Source organism: Grampus griseus (assembly GCF_964374135.1).
Source record: "Grampus griseus genome assembly, chromosome: 14".
In the NCBI taxonomy this organism is placed as follows: Eukaryota; Metazoa; Chordata; class Mammalia; order Artiodactyla; family Delphinidae; genus Grampus; species Grampus griseus.
In genome coordinates this window covers 21591922-21612217 of record NC_139008.1, presented here as the reverse complement: position 1 = coordinate 21612217, position 20296 = coordinate 21591922, and the positions used below count along the sequence as shown (strand labels likewise).

General features: G+C 38.7%; 1 protein-coding gene across 1 annotated transcript in view; it reads left to right on the top strand.

The window, feature by feature from the left end:
* The window catches only part of UQCRC2 (ubiquinol-cytochrome c reductase core protein 2), a 31482-nt gene extending 12041 nt beyond the window's left edge, over positions 1–19441 (top strand). Inside the window, exons 8-14 of the mRNA XM_082671432.1 lie at positions 5469–5526; positions 9965–10060; positions 10365–10564; positions 13347–13427; positions 15698–15774; positions 17847–18000; positions 19171–19441. Coding sequence (XP_082527558.1) covers positions 5469–5526; positions 9965–10060; positions 10365–10564; positions 13347–13427; positions 15698–15774; positions 17847–18000; positions 19171–19254 — 750 coding nt within the window. The 3' untranslated portion in view covers positions 19255–19441. The remainder of the gene's footprint in view (positions 1–5468; positions 5527–9964; positions 10061–10364; positions 10565–13346; positions 13428–15697; positions 15775–17846; positions 18001–19170) is intronic.
* The last annotated feature ends 855 nt before the right edge of the window (positions 19442–20296 follow it).

Below are 20296 nucleotides of genomic sequence, written 5' to 3'. Positions count from 1 at the left end.
CTTCTTGGATTGATCCCTTTATCATTATGTAGTGTCCTTCCTTGTGTCTTGTAACATTCTTTATTTTAAAGTCTATTTTATCTGATACGAGTATTGCTACTCCAGCTTTCTTTTGATTTCCATTTGCATGAAATATCTTTTTCTATCCCCTCACTTTCAGTCTGTATGTGTCCCTAGGTCTGAAGTGGGTCTCTTGTAGACAGCATATATATGGGTCTTGTTTTTGTATCCATTCTGCAAGCCTGTGTCTTTTGCTTGGAGCATTTAATCCATTCACATTTAAAGTAATTATCAATATGTATGTTCCTATGACCATTTTCTTAAATGTTTTGGGTTTGTTTTTGTAGGTCCTTTTCTTCTCTTGTGTTTCCCAGTTAGAGAAGTTCCTTTAGCATTTGTTGTAGAGCTGGTTTGGTGGTGCTGAATTCTCTTAGCTTTTGCTTGTCTGTAAAGCTTTTGATTCCTTCATCAAATCTGAATGAGATCCTTGCCGGGTATAGTAATCTTGGTTGTAGGTTCTTCCCTTTCATCACTTTAAGTATATCATGGCACTCCCTTCTGGCTTGTAGAGTTTCTGCTGAGAAATCAGCTGTTAACCTTATGGGAGTTCCCTTGTATGTTATTTGTCATTTTTCCCTTGCTGCTTTCAATAATTTGTCTTTAATTTTTGCCAACTTGATTACTATGTGTCTCGGCGTGTTTCTACTTGGGTTTATCCTGTATGGTACTCTCTGCACTTCCTGGACTTGGGTGGCTATTTCCTATCCCATGTTAGGGAAGTTTTTGACTATAATCTCTGCAAATATTTTCTCTGGTCCTTTCTCTCTCTCTTCTCCTTCTGGGACCCCTATAATGCGAATGTTGTTGCGTTTAATGTTGTCCCAGAGGTCTCTTAGGCTGTCTTCATTTCTTTTCATTCTTTTTTCTTTATTCTGTTCTGCAGCAGTGAATTCCACCATTCTGTCTTCCAGGCCACTTATCCGTTCTTCTGCCTCAGTTATTCTGCTATTGTTTCCTTCTAGTGTATTTTTCTTTTCAGTTATTGTATTGTTCATCTCTGTTTGTTCTTTAAGTCTTCTAGGTCTTTGTTAAACATTTCTCATATCTTCTCGATCTTTGCCTCCATTCTTTTTCCGAGGTCCTGGATCATCTTCACTATCATATTCTGAATTCTTTTTCTGGAAGATTGCCTATCTGCACTTCATTTAGTTGTTTTTCTTGGGTTTTATCTTGTTCCTTCATCTGGTACATAGCCCTCTGCCTTTTCATTTTGTCTTTCTGTGAATGTGGTTTTTGTTCCACAGGCTGCAGGATTGTAGTTCTTCTTGCTTCTGCTGTCTGCCCTCTGGTGGATGAGGCTATCTAAGAGGCTTGTGCAGGTTTCCTGATGGGAGGAACTGGTGGTGGGTAGAGCTGACTGTTGCTCTGGTGGGCAGAGCTCAGTAAAACTTTAATCCACTTGACTGCTGATGCGTGGGGCTGGGTTCCCTCCCTGTTGGTTGCTTGGCCTGAGGGAACCCAACACTGGAGCCTACCTGGGCTCTTTGGTGGGGCTAGTGGCAGACTCTGAGAGGGCTCACGCCAAGGTGTACTTCCCAGAACTTCTGCTGCCAGTGTCCTTGTCCTCACTGTGAGCCACAGCTACACCCCACCTCTGCAGGAGACCCTCCAACACTAGCATGCAGGTCTGGTTCAGTCTCCCCTGGTGTCACTGCTCCTTCCCCTGGGTCCCAATGCACACACTACTTTGTGTATGCCCTCCAATAGTGGAGTCTCTGTTTCCCCCAGTCTTGTTGAAGTCCTGCAATCAAATCCCACTAGGTTTCAAAGTCTGATTCTCTAGGAATTCCTCCTCCCGTTGCCGGACCTCTAGTTTGGGAAGCCTGACGTGGGGCTCAGAACCTTTACTCCAGTGGGTGGACTTCTGTGATATAAGTGTTCTCCAGTCTGTGAGTAACCCACCCAGCAGTTGTGGGATTAGATTTTGCTGTGATTGCACCCCTCCTACCATCTCATTGTGGCTTCTCCTTTGTCTTTGGATGTGGGGTATATTTTTTGGTGAGTTCCAGTGTCTTCCTGTCGATGCTTGTCCAGCAGCTAGTTGTGATTCTGGTGTTCTCACAAGAGGGAGTGAGAGCACGTCCTTCTACTCTGCCATCTTGGTTCAGGCTCCAACACATTACATTTTAAAATGTGCTTATTTTCACATTAAATTGAGTGTTCATCTACCACTTCAGTTTCGTTTGCTAGTTTTTTGTATCATCATTTTTTCCTGATACGCGGGCCTCTCACTGCTGTGGCCCCTCCCGTTGCGGAGCGCAGGCCCAGCAGCCATGGCTCACGGGCCCAGCTGCTCCGCAGCATGTGGGACCGGGGCACGAACCCATGTCCCCTGCATTGGCAGGCGGACTCTCAACCACTGCACCACCAGGGAAGCCCGTATCTTCTAATTTAAGAAATTTTCTAGCTTGCTTTTTTTCCATCAGCTTGCTTTTTTTTTTTTTTTTTTTTTGTCCACGCCATGCAGCTTGTGGGGTCCTAGTTCCCCTACCAGTGACTGAACTGGTGCCCCCTGCAGTGGAAGAGCAGAGTTCTAACCATTGGACAGCCAGGGAATTTCCTATCCAGCAGCTTGCTTTTTAACTAAAATTCCATCTGAACAATTTTTGTGTATCTTTCAACTAAAAAAGTTTTTATTACAAAATGGACATGTTCCTTACAGAAATTTCAGAAAATAAAGGGGGACAAAAGATATCTCACACACCTAAAGTCACTCATTGTTAGCACCTAGGTGTATTTTTCTTCTAGACCCTTGTCTATGTATATCTATCTTTTAAACAGTATGTAAGTGTTTAAATACCATAATCTTGTGACTAAAAGTCTTCCTTTAACCACTCTGAATACATAGGTAGAAATGAACCCCACTTTCTTGCCTCCCATTCTGTCATCAGCCTGCTCACCAGCTCATTTACCTTCTCCAGCACACCTGCCTCACTTTGCTGGCAGTGCACATTTGTCGTATGTCACAGCCATGTATATATCATAGAACTTTGTTTCCAAAGTGTGAAACATTGAGCATTAAATTTGCAAGTGTAGGTATGTGTATACAATCTTAATTTCCACTCCTACCCCTCACCCACCCCCAAAAAAACTTTTTACCAAGAGACATTAAGAGAAAAACTGGGAATTATCAACACTTTCAAAGTATATATGACTCAGAAATTAGGCTTTTATTCTCATTTCTGGTTATCCACTACAGAAAACTGAATTTTGTATCCCTTTCCTCTTTTGACTTATCTCCTGGTTAAGAAAACTATCCAGTTATCAATTTAATGCCTACCATTCATATGGTACTGTTAAACAAAATTATAACTGATATCATCCAACTTGGAACAGCCAACATTTTTCATAAGACTGGCCTCTAGTAAGTTTTTGAAGTTTTTCAGAAATCAAATTCACTCTTGTGAAGATATATTATTGAAGATATATTATTGAGGTAGCTAAAAGGATGCACATAACAAAACATTTACCTACAAGGATGTCTATTGTGGCATTGTTTGTAATTGTGAAAAATTAGAAGAAACAAATCAAATATCCAACATTAGAGAACTAGTTAAATAATATATTAAATATCTGTAGAATGGAATACTATTCAACCATTCAAAAATATTAATTGATAATGAAGTTTTCATAGCTTATTTTCAAGTAAAGGAAAGGTAATTTATGAATAGGATGTACCCAGGGGTCCCATTTTTAAAAAAATAAGGTGTTTGCATCATAGACAAATACCAAGATGTTAACCATGGTTATCTCAAAGTTATTAGCATTTTTTAAATGTATCCCTAGGCTAAAGAAAATTCTAAAGAAATGGTTGCTAGAATAATTTGAGCAAAGGCAGCATTCAATAGAAAAACATCAACATTAAAAAAAAAGAATATGACTTTCCAAGGTGGCTCCATAGATGGAGACACCATTCATTTTAGGGCACAAATTCTGATAAATTGAATAAAAGTTTAGTTTTATTACCTTAGCTTCACAGTTCTCAACATTAGCCAAGGAGCCTTTTCAACCAATACCCACCCCTCATGAATTTTTTTTTTAACATCTTTATTGGAGTATAATTGCTTTACAATTGTGTGTTAGTTTCTGCTTCATAACAAAGTGAACCAGTTATACATATACATATGTTTCCATATCTCTCCCCTCTTTCGTCTCCCTCCCTCCCACCCTCCCTATCCCACCCCTCTAGGTGGTCACAAAGCACCGAGCTTATCTCCCTGTGCTATACGGCTGCTTCCCACTAGCTATCTATTTTACGTTTGGTAGTGTATATATGTCCATGCCACTCTCTCAATTTGTCCCAGCTTACCCTTCCCCCTCCCCATATCTTCAAGTCCATTCTCTAGTAGGTCTGTGTCTTTATTCCCGTCTTATCCCTAGGTTCTTCATGACCTTTTTTTTTTTTCTTAGATTCCGTATATATGTGTTAGCATACGGTATTTGTTTTTCTTTTTCTGACTTACTTCTTACTTAATGCCATGGGTATACTGTATATCTGTTTATGTACTGTATGTATATTTGTAGTTTATATATAAAGGAATAAGGTTTTTTTCTTACCCCAAAGACCTAAATTTCACTCCCGTGGGAGCAATAGTGTGCCTGTTTAGAATGCATGTTTTAACCCTACTTTTGAATATTAGGCCTAAAGTGATAGTATAAACCAGTGATTGTCAAATCTCGCTGATCCTCAGATCACCTGGTGGTTGATTAGATGGGTGGGTGGTTTGTTTTAAATAAAGATTCCAAGATCTCACATTGAATCTACTATATCAGTCTATACAGTGGGCACAGGAATAGGATGGGGTGGGGAGACATTGTTTTTGTTTTTTAAGCTCCCCATATAATTCTGTAATCATCCAGGTTGGAAACCCTGGTATAGACAGTAACCTCAGAGCAAAAAAACCTTCAAAGATGCACAATAGGGGTATAGTGATATAACTCTATTAGCCCTACTATAGAATGTTAATAACAGTGCTTTATTACTACCTGTATAAAGACAAAAGAAACCTGATGTACTACTTAAATCACATTATAATAAAAATCATACTTAGTCCCATATCTTCAAGTTCAAGCCAATGTGTGCTCTAATTTTTAATTCTGATTTTTTTCATTAACAGCTTCATTGAGATGTAATTCACATACCATACAGTTCACGCATTTAAAATGCACAATTCAGTGGTTTTTATTATATTCACTGAGTTACATAACCATCACCACATTAAGTTCTAGTTCTTTTTAAGCAATGGTTTTTGAAAGCTCAGTTTCATTCAGTACTAAGTAGTCCTTTATAGTTCATTATAGCAGCTTTTAAGCCTGAGTATTTATCTTCTGCTGAACTGCGGTTTCACGTTTTTATAGCTTTTTATATTTATACCAATATAACCTAATAAATGTTTTTACTTCCTCAGTTACATGACTATGTACAGAATCATTTTACAAGTGCAAGAATGGCTTTGATTGGACTTGGTAAGTTGGGAATTGCCTGCATGTCAGTTTGCTTCTTTTAAGAGTAGTTTTTTAAGTCACAGACATAGAAAACAGACTTTTGGTTGCCAACGGGGAGGGCGACAGGGGAGGGTTGGATTGGAAGTTTGGGAATAGCAGATATAAACTGTTATATATAGAATGGATAAACAACAAGATCCTATTGTACAGGAAACTATATTCAATATCCTGTAATAAACCATAATGGAAAAGAATATTTATAACTGAATCACTTTGCTGTATACCAGAAACTAACACAACATTGTAAATCTTCAGTTAAAAAAAAGAAGTATGACTTGGCAGATAGTGAAACATGTGACTGACTTATTCAATGAGGAGGTAGAATTATCCTTGAAACTCTGAAAAATCAGGTACTATCATACGTAACTATGTATATATACATCTTTTATAGTTATATATAGAGCGATATTTAGATAATTTACAGTTCCATGGTTCTTGACTCCCAGAGAAAGTGGTAGATAGTCAGAAAATTCACTGAGGCTGCTGACTTTCCCTTTATAATTTGGTGTGGCAGGGGATGGGACACCTTTCCAGTACATTGTAATTCTGTCACTATATAGGTAACCAGCCTCAATTTATAATATACTCACTTGGGTATTTTCTTAAATTCTGATTATACAATTCTCCATTATGTTGTTCTGTCGCATTCTAGAAAGTGGTTAATTGAAAAAAGAGAAACTCTAAGGTGTGCTACTGTTAAATGTTGCACTTATAGTTATGAATAAAAGTATTTTTTCACTGTCTCAATGTGAGTCATTAAAAAAAAGAGTAGTCCTTTAAGCTATAATTATGTGAACACAAAATTTCAGAACTTATCCTCTGTTTATGTCAGAAAGTCAGTATGTGGGGCTTCCCTGGTGGCGCAGTGGTTGAGAGTCCGCCTGCCGATACAAGGGATGCAGGTTCGTGCCCCGGTCCGGGAAGATCCCACATGCCGCGGAGCAGCTGGGCCCGTGAGCCATGGCCGCTGAACCTGCGCGTCCAGAGCCTGTGCTCCGCAATGGGAGAGGCCACAACAGTGAGAGGCCTGCGTACCGCAAAAGAAAAAGAAAAAAAAAAAAAAGAAAGTCAGTATGTGATAGGATTTTAATAGCTAGTCTTTCATGGAAACAACCTAAATGTCCATTGACAGATGAATGGATAAAGAAGGTGTGGTACATATATACAATAGAATATTACTCAGCCATTAAAAAGAATGCAATAATGCCATTTGCAGCAACATGGATGGACATAGAGATTATCATACTAAGCGAAGTAAGTCAGAAAGAGAAAGACAAATACCATATATCACTTATACATAGAATCTAAAATATGACACAAATGAACTTATCTATGAAATAGAAACAGACTCACGCAGAGAACAGACTTGTGGTTGCCAAGGGGGAGGGGGCTGGGGGAGGGAAGGATTGGGAGTTTGGGATTAGTGGGTGCAAACTATTATATGTAGAATGATAAACAACAAGGTCCCACTGTATAGCACAGAGAACTATATTCAATATCCTGTGATAAACCATAATGAAAAAGAATATATATATGTATAACTGAGTCACTTTATAGCGGAAATTAACACAACATTGTAAATAAATTATATGTCAATAAAAATTTAAAAAGATACAACTTCCCCAACACAGTTTTATAGCATATAAATAAATCCTCCACAACTCTAAAAAAACAAATAGTCTTTTTTATTTTTAAGCAGAATCCAGCATTTAACTTTTTAAAGCACTGGCTTTCAAATTCATTACAGTATTTGCAAAACCTATGACAAAGGGCAGATTTCTCTAAGCAAAGAGCTTTTACAAAGAGCTTTTGTTTTTGTTTTGCTTTGTTTTAAGTACAATTTAGTAGAAAAATAGACAAAGGGCATGAACCAATTCGTGGGGAAAGTGTGTGTGTGTGTGTGTGGCCAATTATTGTAAAAGATAACTAAAAGTTTTTTTATCTGTGAAATTGACAAAAATTAAAAGATTGACACTACCCAGTATTAACCATGGTATGGAGAAATAGGCACTCTCAAAAATTATTGGTGGGAGTGTAAAATGGTACTTTTTTTTTTTGCGGTATGCGGGCCTCTCACTGTTGTGGCCTCTCCCGTTGCGGAGCACAGGCTCCGGACGCGCAGGCTCAGTGGCCATGTCTCACGGGCCCAGCTGCTCCGCGGCGTGTGGGATCCTCCCAGACCGGGGCACGAACCCGTGTCCCCTGCATCGGCAGGCGGACTCGCAACCACTGCGCCACCAGGGAAGCCCCAAAATGGTACATTTTTGGAGGACTTTTTTTTTTTTTTTTTTTTTTTTTTCTTTGGCTGCATTGGGTCTTTGTTGCTGCACACGGGCTTTCTCTAGTTGTGGCGAGTGGGAGCTACTCTTCATTGTGGTGCGCGGGCTTCTCATTGCGGTGGCTTCTCTCATTGCGTAGCACAGGCTCTAGGCGTGCGGGCTTCAGTAGTTGAAGCACGTGGCCTCAGTAGTTGTGGCTCACGGCCTCTACAGCACAGGCTCTTTTGTGGCGCACGGGCTTAGTAGTTGTTGCCCTGCGTCATGTGGGATCTTCCCGGACCAGGGATTGAACCCGTGTCTCCTGCATCAGCAGGTGGATTCTTTTTGTTTGTTTGTTTTTGCGGTACTCGGGCCTCTCACTGTTGTGGCCTCTCCCATTGCCGAGCACAGGCTCCGGACACGCAGGCTCAATGGCCATGGCTCATGGTCCCAGCCACTCCGCGGCATGTGGGATCTTCCCGGACCGGGACACGAACCCACATCCGCTGCATCGGCAGGCGGACTCTCAACTGCTGCGCCACCAGGGAAGCCCAGCAGGTGGATTCTTAACCACTGTGCTACCAGGGAAGTCCCTGGAGGTCTATTTTAATATATTAAAATTGTAATTGTTTATACTCTTAGGCCCAGCATGTACTTTTAAGAATTTACCCTGCCAAAACATTTGGTCAAGTTTACAAAATAGTCGCGTGAGAATATTATTTGCAATTTGGGTTTTTATTCATTTGTTTTATAAATAACAGCTTAATTGAGGTATAATTCACATGCCATAAAATTTACCCTTTTAAAGTGTACAGTTTGTGGTTTTTAGTATACTCACAGAGTTGTGCAACTATTGCCACTATCTAATTCCAGAACATTTTCACCATCCCCAAAAGAAACCCCATACTCATTAGCAGTCACTCCTCGTTCCACCTCCTCCTTGCCTCTGGCAACCATTAATCTCCTTTCTGTCTGTATAGAGCTGACTATTCTGGACATTTCATATAAAGGGAATTATACAATAATAGTCTTTGTAACTGGCTTCTTTCACTTAGTCACTTAGCATAATGTTTTCAAAGTCCATCCATATTGTAACATGTACCAATGTTCCATTCCCTTTTCTGGCTGAAAAATATATTTCATTACCACATTTTGTTATTCATTCATTAGCTGGACATTTGGGTTGTTCCTGAATGTTTTGGCTTTTATGAGTATAAACATTCATATATAAGTTTTTTAACAAAACATCTTTTTCATTGTTTTGGGTGTATACCTAGGAGTAGAATTGCCAGGATAGGGTATCTCTCCGTTTATCCATTTGAAGAACTGCCAGACTGTTTTCCAAAGCAGTTGAACCATTTTACATTCCATCAGCAGTGCACAAGGGTTCCAATTTCTCCACATCCTTATCAACACTTATTATCTGTCTTTGATTATGGCCATCCTAATGGATGTGAAGTAGTGTCTCATTGTGGTTTTGATATGCATTTCCGTAGTGATTGATAACATTGAACATATTTTTTTGTGCTTTTTGGCCATCTATATATCTTATTTGGAGAAATGCTTATTCAAGTCCCTTGCCCATTTTTTAATTGGGTTGTTTGTTTTTTTTAATTGTTGAGTTATAAGAGTTCATTATATATTCTGGATACTAATCCTTACCAGATTTTTTCCCATTTTGTGGATTATCTTTTCACTCTTTTGAAAATGTCTTTTGATGCACATTGCCATATTGTTTTAATAGCCAACTATTAGAAGCATACTAATGTCCCTCAAGAAGAGATTGATTAAATAAATGATGGTATATCCGTATAATAAAATTCTTTATAACCATTAAATGTTTGGTGTAGTCCATTCACTTAGATGTAAATTACAAAAGACAAGTTAGAAACAATATCAATAGAATGACACCATTTTAAAAATAAAAAGGATAATATTTGCATAGAAAAAGTTCTAGATGAATATATAGTAAAGCTGTAAATGCATATGTCTGGAAGAGTGGCATTATGGGAGGCTGCTATTTTCTTTACTGTTTATTTCTGTAATATTTGAATTGTATAATGATGTATTTTTAAAATAGTGTTTTACAATTGTGTTCTAGAAATTCTGGTTCTAGTTTGTTTTTATTTCTTTTGAAATAGGTGTGAGTCATCCTGTTCTAAAGCAAGTTGCTGAACAGTTTCTCAACATGAGGGGTGGGCTTGGTTTATCTGGTGCAAAGACCAAGTACCGTGGAGGTAAGCGTTTTGTTCCATTAAGGTTAATTTACCAGGGTGCCGCCTCTCCCCCCAGTAGCATATTGGAGTATAATAGGCCTGATTATTTACTACCAAATAGTATCAATGTGGAAAGAAAGAATTAGATTGCTTGAGTGTTATGTATTAAACATGTTTGTGTATGTGTTGGGGGGAGGGCAGGATAGCAAGGAGAGCACCAGGCTAGGGAAAAGCTTAATCTTAATGGGTTAATACTGTGTTGTAAAGAATACTGAAGAATAAAACCAAAAGCCACTTTCTTCGCTCTTGCCTTACCTGGCCCCAGGTGAAATTCGAGAACAGAATGGAGACAGTCTCGTCCATGCTGCTCTTGTAGCAGAAAGTGCTGCTGCAGGAAGTGCAGAAGCAAATGCGTTTAGTGTTCTCCAGCATGTCCTCGGTGCTGGACCACATGTTAAGAGGGGCAGCAATGCCACCAGCTCTCTATACCAAGCTGTTGCCAAGGGAATTCACCAGCCATTTGATGTGAGTCTGAACAGTCGATATCTTTCCTTTTGTTTTCACAGGATCAGTGTTTACGATGTAGTCCTGATAACTTGCTCTTAATGTTAATCTGCTTTTAAAATTTAAGATGAGGGACTTCTCTGGTGGTCCAGTGGTTAAGACTCAGCGCGCTTCCACTGCAGGTGGCACGGGTTCTATCCCTGGCCAGGGAACTAAGATCCCACATGCCACGTGGTGTGGCCAAAAAAAAAACAAAATTAAGATGAACACAAAGAAAATCTTTGTAAAATTGAAGAGACAGCCAGGCTTAATTTTAGTACCTTAGTGGGTCTATCAAAAACTTGCTGTTATTCTAATATAAAAGGAAGAATTGAATGCTTAAAAAGTCAGAAATTCACACTTCAGTTCCCTTTAGAATAAAGTTTTAGATATTAAACATTCCCCTAGATTCTAATTAGTCATTTTTTCTGATTTCTTCTGTCCCCTTCTATTCTTGTGGCTACTTCCTGAATTTCACTGCCCTTCATGTTTTCCAACCAAGTGTACAAGATAAACAGCAAGAAATTACTTACAGACCTGCTCCTCCAGCTTGTGATTAAGTTAAAAGAAAAAAATGACATTTAACCATAACCAAAAGTTATGTTGCCTTAGAAGACACCTTTTTATGACAGTGAGGAAAGTGCTAAAGCTTTCAAAATAATGATACTCAAATCGAGAATGTAAAATGTCAACCGGCAAAATATTTGATGAGTGACGGTAGTTTGCCCAATGTAATGCCCCATGTGACCTTCAATTATATCTTTAAAAAGTAACAAATGTACTAAATTGTAGGATTAAGTATCGTTCATAATTTCAGCAATAGTACATGGCACAGGTAGGTTTATGCCTCTGAGTCTTTGGCCATTTGACACTTAATGGTGAAAATTAAAATCAGTCATCTTCTCTTTTTATTCCTCTGTTTAATACTTTAGTGGTAGTGTCAGACTTTTTTTTTTTTTTTAGCAGAGGAGCCTTTTTCATCAGTGCCATTCCCCAATTGCAATGCCCAACACAAAAGTTCTTGCTTTTAAAGAAGTTTAGAAGGCTTACTTGACAGTGAAACCCTTGGAATCTTCTGTACAGAACCTTAGAGTTCCCTGGAGCACAGTTTGAAAACCATTATCTTATTTTTTTTTTTAAGTTTATTTATTTTGGCTGCACTGGGTCTTAGTTGTGGCACGTGGGATCTTCATTGCGGCATGTTTAGTTGCAGCATGCGGGCTTCTTAGTTGCAGTGTGTGGGCTTCTTAGTTGCGGCATGCACATGGGATCTAGTTTCCCGACCAGGGATCGAACCCAGGCTCCCTGCAGCTCAGAGTCTTACCCACTGGACCACCAGGGAATTCCCAAAAACCATTATCTTAAATTAGTCCTAGTCCTTAATTAGATATCCTCCAGATTTTCTTTCTCCTGGTTCATGGTCTACTCTGTTTTCTTTTCTTCATGCTTTACTCTTCACCATTGAATGTTAATGATGCTTTGGGTAGTTGGAGTTTAATCTAATCCAGTGACATAATATAATAGAAATTCCTGGGAATTCCCTGGTGGCGCAGTGGTTAACAATCCGCCTGCCAATGTAGGGGACATGGGTTCAAGCCCTGGTCCGGGAAAATCCCACATGCTGCGGAGCAACTAGGCCCATGCACCACAACTACTGAGCCTGCACACCACAACTACTGAAGCCCGTGCACCTAGAGCCCATGCTCCACAACAAGAGAAGCCACCGCAATTAGAAGCCCAGGCACCGCAACGAAGAGCAGCCCCCGCTCTCCGCAACTAGAGGAAACCCGCGTGCAGCAATGAAGACCCATTGCAGCCATAAATAAATAAATAAATAAATTTAAAAGATAAATCCACCAAAAAAAAAATTAATATAAATTCCTACTTCAGAATTTGGCCAGAAATTTGGAGGATGACTAGTTAGTCTCAGAATTGTAATTAAACTGCAGGTGATTGAAGTGCATATCTTTGTATGCTTCGTATGGGCCAAACCAATGGTTTTCAAACTTCATCTGGAACACTAGTTTAAAATTCGGAATCCCAGACTGCATCTTTAGTGATCTGAGTGAGTAGATCTGTTGTAGGAACCTGAAAGTCTACATTTTTAATAACAACTCAAGTGATCCTTACGTAAACGGTCCACATAAACACTGAAAAGCACTTTACTAGGGTGTCATGTCCACCTTAAGGAACTTAACACTCTACTCAGACTACAGACAGAAATACCCGTTTTCCAGAGGCTAAACTTCTTGCTCCCTTGGACATCTGAATAATAGATACTAAGCAGAAATTTTTTTCCTAACCCTTTAATTTTAGTCTATAGGAGAAAAAATTCGCTTTCTCTATAGGAGAAAGCGAATTGGTGAAAAGGAAGTCACCACCAACAGCAGAGGGAAGAAAGCAGGTTTATCTAATGCCAAAGCCCATGATTTATACCACTCAGCTGTACTGAATCTACAGTAGTAATGTTCACAAGTTAATGTTTGCCTTAACTTTTAATCATCAAAAGGTTAGAAAATATCAAGGAAAGTGAGCCGTCATTTTAGAAAGAGTTAAATGAGAAAAGCTAAAACATTACAGTTGTGAAAGAGGTAACCTGTATATAGAACACTTCAGTCCTTAATAGAACCATTTAAGTGAAATATTAATCCATGTCTTTGCTTATACTGTGAAGGTATACGTTTTTGTCTAGACAGCCTTAGGGAAATTGTGCCCTGTTTTACCTGGTAGAATGACATACAGTAAAGTTTCATTATATTTTCAGGTTTCTGCTTTTAATGCCAGTTACTCAGATTCTGGACTCTTTGGGATTTACACTATCTCACAGGCTGCAGCTGCTGGAGATGTAAGTTGCAAACTCATCAATTCTCACAAGATTTTTTCCCCCATTAACATATTTTTAGTAAGAACATGGAATGTTTGAATGCCATGATTTATCAGAGTTCTGTGTAGTGTATTATCATTAAAGTGTTATCTGCTGTGGAGGAAAGTTAGAAATGAAAAACGCATATACTGATGCTTCCAGAAAAGAGGGAGGAAATGTTTCCTTGGTATTTTCGTTCTGTGTGGGCATGTGGCATTGAGTTGTCTCTGGGATATCTAAATGAAGAACTCAGTTGAGGTCAAGGCCAAGATGTATACTGGGAGTCATCATTATAAAGAGTGTGTTGAAGTCAGGGTTACACGTGAAAGGTTGGAGGAGAAGAAAACTGAAGGTCGAGCTAAGGAAAATGGCCAAAAAGAAACAGAAAGAAAAAGAAGAGAAACTGGCACGTTTGGAGGCCAGGAAAGAGAGAATGGTTAACACTGTTTCGATATACTCTGGATTAACATCCGTTTAGTTACCACAGACAGGTCTGGTAGTTTTAGCAAACTAGGATAATATTGGTGATACTATCAGTTTTTATCAGAGTATTGGAAGTGAACTAAAATTTATAATATTAAGGAATGAATGGGAAGAAAGAAATACAAAGTTGGTGCAGGCAGGTGGAGCTTAGACTTGAGGTGGGTGGTAGTTTTAGGAGAGTTTCCACTGAGAGATTAAGTAGGAAGAGACATTCACACTGAAAGGAAAGAAAATTGGAGCGAATATAGGAGATAAATTATAGATGGATCAAGTCTGAAAAAGCAAGAGCAAGCAGGATCCAAAGTACAATCGGACATTTTAGCCTTGGACACAAAGGCTGATGGGAGAAGAGGATGTCGGGAAGATGAGGAAGTACATCCCTGATAAGGTAGGAGGCTAAGTCATGTTTTGAGAATAAGAGAGAGGAGGAGAGTTTAAAGAAACTAATGAGGTTTGGGACAGATGAGTGGCTAGATGCACACAGAATGAGCATAACAGCAGTACAGATGTCTCCATGAGATAAGTGACCACAAATGCATAGTACAGCCAGACGTCTAGCCTAATGCAGAAATGGAGGAGGCAGGCAGTAGGGTTGATCCCAGGCTGGAATCTTGCAAAGTAGACAGGTCAGAAGTATGAAAAGATGGCAGGAAGTTGGAAGCACTGGCAAGAGTGATTGAAGAGATGATTCATGGATTTAGGCTAAAGAAGTGAAGCCAGGGGGACCTGATAGGTTGAAAGTGGGCAAATCAAGGACCTAGAGATGTTGATAAAATGGAAGATAAGGATAGTGTGATAAAAGACTTAGGCCAGAGGTCTTGGAATTGAGGATTTCAGAGGTAGGTCAGATCTAGGTTATGTGCATGTCTGGGGTATGGCTATGGAAATGGGTAGCTCACCTGGAGGGGAAATGAAGGTCCTAGAGTTTAGGTGATTAGAAAGAACAGTAAGTAGCAGACCCAGAATGGTGCCAGGGTTGGGAGGGAGAAAATCATGGGCCAGGTTTATTATTAATTTATTTATTCAACATATATTTACCAAGTACCCACTCACATCACTAGAAGTTGATTCCTTCATGACTCTAGCACTCCAGGTATGGACAGGCTTTTCAGATTGGCTATGTATGGATTACTACTTTTTTCTTAGTGAATAGTAAGAGATAGCAGATTAATTACATGATACTTTGAGAGTCTTGGGAAAATTTTGAGGTGCTTATTCTTTGTAGGCAATTATAAATCCCTGAGTTTTCTTTTCCTAAACCCTACTGCCGTCCTCTGCCCTCTGCCACTTAACGTTTGTTAAGAAACTTGGCCACTTGGATATTGTACAAACAGCTGCTTTATGGAACATTGGAAGAGTAAGCAGCACGTAGTGAATTAAGAATTCCAAATGGACACTGTACTGTTTCTCTGGAACTAACCTTCCATCTTTTGTTTTTGCCTCAGTAGAGGAGCATTTGAATGCTGCAGCAGCAGACTTTGTTTTTTGTTTGTTTCTTTGTTTGTTTTGTTTTGTTTTTTTGCGGTACGCAGGCCTCTCACTGTTGTGGCCCCTCCCGCTGCGGAGCACAGGCTCTGGACACGCAGGCTCAGCGGCCACGGCTCACGGGCCCAGCCGCTCCGTGGCATGTGGGATCTTCCCGGACCGGGGCACGAACCCGTGTCCCCTGCATCGGCAGGTGGACTCTCAACCACTGTGCCACCAGAGAAGCCCCTGCAGCAGACTTTGGCACTGATCAAAGATGACCAGCTTTTACTTGTCTATCCTAGGTTATCAAGGCTGCCTATAACCAAGTAAAAACAGTTGCTCAAGGAAACCTTTCTAATACAGATGTCCAAGTTGCCAAGTAAGTTTCAATATTAATGTTTCATGTTTCAATTATTTGAAAGTTGTATTTTTTCTAGTTACAACACTATTGTAATAAATACACAAAAAGGATTGAAAGGCACAGAAAAGTATTTAAAAGGAAAGGGAAATATACTCCTACCCCCTAGAGATATAATTGTTAACATTTTGATTATTTTCTTGACCATTTTTAAACATAATTGTTAATATTGTATATATACTTGTTAATAAATAATACTTATTATGTTTATTGTAGAAATTGAAAATTACAAAGACAAAAATTATTTTTCATTCCCTACCAATGATTCTTCTCTTTTTTTAACATTATAATGCTGTTTGCATTTATTCCATTTATTTTTATTACTAAAAATTTGTCATAAACAGTTTTAATTGGTGTGTCAAAATATACTTATTGGACATTTTCAACAAGTTGGCAGTTTGAAATTATAAACTATAAAGGATATCTTTGGGTTTTAAAACATTTTTGTATTTCATATTACTTTCTTGGTATAGATTCGCAACTGGGCCAAGAGTTATAAACATTATAATGAAAGGCTGTGTATTAAAATATACGTTTGTGTTTATGTAATATTTTTATTTTTATATTTTGGAGTCACAATGTTGAAAGGTTTTACCAGTTGATAAGCACATTGTCAGTATATATGAGAGTGCCTGTTCTACCATAACCATTGGCAACTTTTTCCTCTTTACTGATTTGATAGACCAAAAAATGTATCTGATTAAAAGATTGCAATATCTGTCTCCTATTTGGTGATTTTTAAATTCCCACATTGAAAGTGCTAACAACTCCTCTTAACTCAGTAGCTCTGGGAGTTTCTCTAAAAGAGACAGACTTTGGACAGAGTTGGAAATCAGCTTGCATTTTCATACAGGAGTTTAAAACATTTAAATTTGACTCCATCCATTTAGGACAATTCAGAATGTGAATCCTAAAACTCCGGAGGCCTCTATGATCATTTAGTATTGCCCACAAAGGAAATATGACAGGGTGAATTACAACCCAGGAGGGAACAGTCTTTTACCATTTCTGTTCTCATTAGTATTATTACTTTTGTTATACTGAACACACTAAGAAGTGCATCTCTCAAATAAGTACAACACAATTTATTAAATATTGTATACATGGAACCAAGGATCGATAGGATGCAGCTCTGCATGATTGCATCAGAAACAAACCTTATAATAAATTGAAACAATGGATAAGCTTAGGAGAAATCTGTTTCAAATCTAATTTATTTAAGAAAATGTATTTTCTTAATAAGTGTGGCACAGTTCTTATCAGGTACAGCAACATTTAGAAAATGGAATTTTGGTTGTTAATGTCAAGATATATTTATTTTCTGCCATTTTGATGGAGTTGATACTTTTTTTGTAAGGTTCTTACTCCTCCTATAGTGAAAAAGAGAAGGTGAGGTGTCATTGCTGAAGGGACAAACTAATAATCACTTGGTAAAGTTTATTGCAGGTAAAATCTTTTTTCAATTAAGTGGACAGTGTGGTAAAATTGCTACATTAAATTGTAATTATGTTTAAATGGAAGTCTTGCTACAGAGTGCCAAGGAGATTAGTTTGAGTTAAATAACTCAAGTGCCTTATTGAACATAATTTCTTCCTGGGATAAGTATGAATTGGATTTTGTTTTATTTCAAATTGATATTTTTGTGCCCATATTTAAGCTACAGGGACTTATAAGACCTATACTGTCCTTCCCCACTTTCCCTACCCTCAGTGAGACAAATCCCAGCACACAAATGGACTAGGGGTGGGGTTAAGGGAAGTTATATTATCAGCACACAGCATTCTGCTAAAGGGACAGTGAGAAGAGCCCACATAGGGATGTTCTTTAATAGAGATACCTAAAACCATCACCAAAAATGTATCTAAAATAGTTGGTGAATTGAAGAAATAGAATGGAGACCTTTAGCACTGTAAGATTTCAAAGCTGTTAGTTAGTTTGTATATTTACCCAAACATGTTTAAGGTGTGAGAACATACTTTGCCTTGCTCTGTAAAACTGGCATCTGCCTTAGTTGCACACCTTTTATTGGACAGGAACAAGCTGAAAGCTGGGTACCTAATGTCAGTGGAGTCTTCTGAGGGTTTCCTGGATGAAGTTGGCTCCCAGGCTCTAGCTGCTGGTTCCTATGTGCCGCCATCCACAGTCCTTCAGCAGATTGACTCGGTAGCTGACGCTGATGTCATAAATGTAAGCAAATGAAAATTTATTTAACATCAAATAACTTGTCCTTAATGATCCAGTTTCAGAAGGAATGCGTAACCTTCCTTGGGTTGTATATGCTGTTCTCGTGGTGTTTGGTGCTTATGTACCTGGTGTGGAGGCAGAAGGGCTCATCCCCATATCTGCAGATAGCTTCCTTGTCAACTCAGGGTGATGTATCTTCCTCATGCAACTAAATTACCATTAGGTTAAACCATTTTAAATTCTTAAAGGTCAAGAAGAGTCAAATATTGGCAGTTTCATACGATTCAACCTAATTGTCAAGTTTGGTATTTTCCTCCTCACTCCTAAGAAATAAACGCTATCCTGCCAATCTTTCGCAATCTACCATCTCAAGATTTTCTTTAGTCTTCTCAACGTAAGACCTTCTCCTGCCCCTGCTCTATTTTTTTTTTCACATATATTGTTTCCTATAAAATTGAGTTGTTTTGAGGGCAAGGACTATGTCTTATACCTCTTTGTATTCCCTGCTATGTCTAACAAGTACATGAACTACAGAATGAACCCAAAATCAGTCCTTTCTGTATTAAAAATGCCAACTCCCCTTCCATGGTCGAGGTCTTAACCATCTTCTCACCAAGGGGTCTCCCCTTGGGGATAGAAAAAAGAAGCAGGCTATTTTAAGATAGCAGCCCTGACTTGATTTCACTTGAACCATAAGTTCATCATTACATACTCTTCCAAATGGCTGTGCTCATCTTATATACCATACTATCATGTGAGTCCAACCCAGCTGCCTGCAACACTGTCTATTAAAAAAGCTGGCCTGAGATAATGTGGGACTGCTCCTCGTGGTATTGCACTTAACCTAAACAACCAGCCTTTGGACTCAAAGTAGCGGCATAAGGAATACTAGGATATAAAGTGTAACTTTTAAGTTAACAATCAGTTTATTTTTATTGACTCAGACTATTTGCCATTGCAATACCAAAGCAGGGAAGTACAGCTCTGCTCAAGGAGACTCTGCCCTGTTTTGCAACGTCAGAGGGTTTTCCTTTTCCCTCTTTAACAGCTACGCTCCTATTTAGAGCACCACACTTGCTCAGTCACACGTAGGATGAAATACTCAAAGGAACAAGTTTATCTACTTGCTTATTTCTATTAACTTTCTGTCTTATTTTGTTTGTTTACTTAAAGGCTGCAAAGAAGTTTGTTTCTGGCCAGAAGTCAATGGCAGCAAGTGGAAATTTGGGGCATACACCTTTCGTTGATGAGTTGTAGTACTGAAACACATATTGCAGGAAAGAGCTGAACATTTTCTCAACTAAGAGCAGCAAGTATGTGAAAGTGAAAAGTCTTTAATGTAACATTTATCTTTTTTTCCAGTGAGATGAAATATCAAAAAGCATAAATGCAGGTAATTGTTCCCAACTGACCTAAAAGTCAATAAAACTTCTGTTTAAATGTTTTTCTTGCGTTTTTCCTAATCAATTAATCAACAAGTATTTGATACATGCTGAGTTTTTGTTTTAGATGCTTTAAAGGAGAACAGGAATATAATAAGTACAGAAGCATGAGAAACTATTAAAAATTAAGGCTAAGTGGCTATCAGAGTAACTATTTCCAGATTATTATTGGTGGCTTTTTAAGATAAACACAGTTAAAAGTCTGTCTTCTTGGGTAAGAATAATTAAATGGTCTGGGTTTTACCCCCTTTTTTGCCTTTTTTGCGAAAGAGTTATTTGTGAAAAATATAAATTCCCTGCCAGTCATATCCTGTATTCGCACTGCTTCATTTTATCTTCACTGTGGCAGAATTTTGTGGGTTTTTTTCCTCGCCTTCTCCCTCATCTGTTTCTATCCTATCTCTTTCAAGTAATTAACTATCAACCCAACATTCAAAGTAACAGTAGGGGGACTTCCCTGGTGGTCCAGTGGTTAAGAATCCACCTTCCAGTGCAGGGGACACGGGTTGGATCCCTGGTCGGGGAACTAAGATCCCACATGCTGTGCGGCAACTAAGCCCGAGCGCTCTAGGGCCCATGTGCCACAACTAGAGAGCCCTTGTGCCGCAACTACTGAGCCTGCACGCCACAATGAAAGATCCCACATGCCACAACTAAGACCCGGTGCAGCCAAATAAATAAATATTTTTTAAAAAAAGGTAAAAGTGGGGCTGAAAAGGGGGAAAAAAACTAGTGTGAACAACTAGGCAAAAATCTCATTTCTTTTAAGTAGGGCACTTGAAGTTTACAAACGAGAAACTAAAGTAAAATGTGATACTTGAAGAGTAAAATTCTTTACTGTGTTTACACATTCTGAT